Source organism: Bremia lactucae, linkage group LG10 (genome assembly GCF_004359215.1).
Source record: "Bremia lactucae strain SF5 linkage group LG10, whole genome shotgun sequence".
Lineage (NCBI taxonomy): Eukaryota > Oomycota > Peronosporomycetes > Peronosporales > Peronosporaceae > Bremia > Bremia lactucae.
This window is the reverse complement of record NC_090619.1, coordinates 6,553,053-6,555,210: the sequence shown is the minus strand read 5'-3', so window position 1 is coordinate 6,555,210 and position 2,158 is coordinate 6,553,053. Positions and strand designations below refer to the sequence as shown.

At 42.3% G+C, this 2,158-nt stretch overlaps 1 protein-coding gene across 1 annotated transcript; it reads left to right on the top strand.

Moving 5' to 3' along the window:
* Positions 1-997: 997 nt before the first annotated feature.
* CCR75_003596 (uncharacterized protein) lies at positions 998-1,333 on the top strand (the record flags this gene model as incomplete). The annotated part of the gene is made up of 1 exon (XM_067961690.1): positions 998-1,333. The coding sequence occupies one exon, from the start codon at positions 998-1,000 to the stop codon at positions 1,331-1,333; it is 336 nt and encodes a 111-aa protein (XP_067819049.1).
* Positions 1,334-2,158: the final 825 nt, after the last annotated feature.

Genomic DNA, 2,158 nt, shown 5'->3' with positions numbered 1-2,158 from the left:
AATGCGGCCACGCTCTACTTAGCACACACCCTAGCACAGCGAGGAAGCGGTTTGCACCTGCTTCTCTTGCGTGCAGTGAGGTAGTTGTGGTGGGCGCGCAAGCGACCTCACCCAACACACTAAGAACTCTGGTAAAGTGACGTCACGGGAGCGGTAATCCGTCTCCCTGTGCGCACTTACCAAGTAGGTAGTAAATTTCAGACTGATTTATATTTAATAGAATTAAATATAAATACCTATTTTTACCAATTAAAATGATATCTCTATAGATATCATTTAATATGTATTGCGAGCGTATCTTTCTAGATACCTCGCGTAACTGATGACGCTAGCCGTCATCATGGATGACGCTGGGCGTCATCCCTCCTAATGTGAATGCACCCATGTGCATCACATCCACAAGGGTTGGTCACAAATGTGCACCACACCCGAGTGTTGGGTCTAATTACTATTATTTAGTAATTGACCATCCCCTTAAGTACCAAATGTACTTAATGGGGACTGTGTAACATTAGGGCAACTCTAGCCCGTTACATGAGTTCTGTAATCTTTTAGCCGCCAGAGTAGATTTCGACTTATCAATCGTCATTTTCAACACCAAACCCACCCACCTAGCATGGTCACGGGAGACGTGTTATCAAGCGCTCGACAGTTTCAGTTGTCTTGCACGTCTCTTCAAAAATGGATACTCCGATATGAAATACTTTTTTGAAAGCGAAATCACCGTCGACATTGCCTAGACATTAGAAATATAACTCGTAACCATAGCTCGATCTAAGTATGCGGGTTTATTAGCTCTAATCAATATGAATCCATGTCTCGTGTGCGTTTAATCAATTGATAAAAGAAAATGTTGATGGTATATAATGAAGTGAGTACATTCATCATCCTTCGTTATACCTTTGGCCAATCATTTTACCTAATCCAAAATTGGTCCGTGAAAAACTGGTAATTACGCATTATCAAACGTGAGTAAAAATCAACGAAAATATTAGCTATGGAAGGGGACGGCCTCGAGGTGGATGGAAAGATTCGATTAGCTTCTGCTGACATGAGTCAATTGAACGTATTCGAAGACTCGGCCAAAGTGAACAATCTAATTTTAAAGCGGATTACAGATCGGGACTGGCTCGACATAGTCCATGCGCGACGAGGGTTGCCCACCTTGGACCAGGCCTACCTGCTAGATGACCTAGATGACCTCCTGTGTACCGAAGAGCGACCTATTCATACAGCATATGGCGCGGATGCATATACTGTGAGAGTCACAGCAGCCTCAGTATCCTTAGAAGGCGATACTGAATATCGATACGTTACTACAGGCCAGCAGTAGGTGCGGCGTACATGCGTATACTTGATATGCCGACCGAGGCAAACATGGATGAAGTGGGCAAGCCACTCAAGGCTTACTGCTAAACGATAACGACGAAGCTTTTACAAAATGGATTATGTGTACACGAGGAAGCTTTTACAATGGAATAATATCCACCTATGCGCACCGGCGCAATGCAAGAAATAATACATTTGAATTTCCAAGCACCCAGGAGCATTACGATATTTATTTCGATTTCTACAATACCCGAAGCTGGAGGCTGTAGCGGAGCTACCTCGCTCCTAAAGTCAGAGGAAGACTTTCAGACTCAGGGAGTCACTTAGTTCTATTGAACTAATGGGTTTAACAACTCAGGGAGTTGTACAAGCTATTATAGCTTAAGGAATCCTAGTTCAAAGGATTCAGTAATTCATAGAACCAAGTGGCAACTTGTGCCCAAGAGGATATACCTTAGAAAGGCTTCTATCTCTTACAGATCAATGCGCAAGCCTTAGGAAGGCACTTAACGCCTTAAGATCAAAAGGGGAAGTGTACTTTATTTAATTATTTAGATTTTAAAACCTTACCCTAGCTAATTTAAAAATAGATTTTGGCCGCCAGATTTATATCTGGCTGCGACCACATTTGTTACCATAATGAATGGGATTTGAGTAACTCACTACTATGAAATTAGATAAAAGGGTATTTTACCCATAAAGTAAATGTACCATAACAACGCTTCTTTAACCGATGTGTGCCCCATTACATACTCCCCCATCAGACTGTTGACACCGAGTGACAACATTCGCTTCATTTCCTCTTTGAGGTTGGAACTTAAACAGCTAA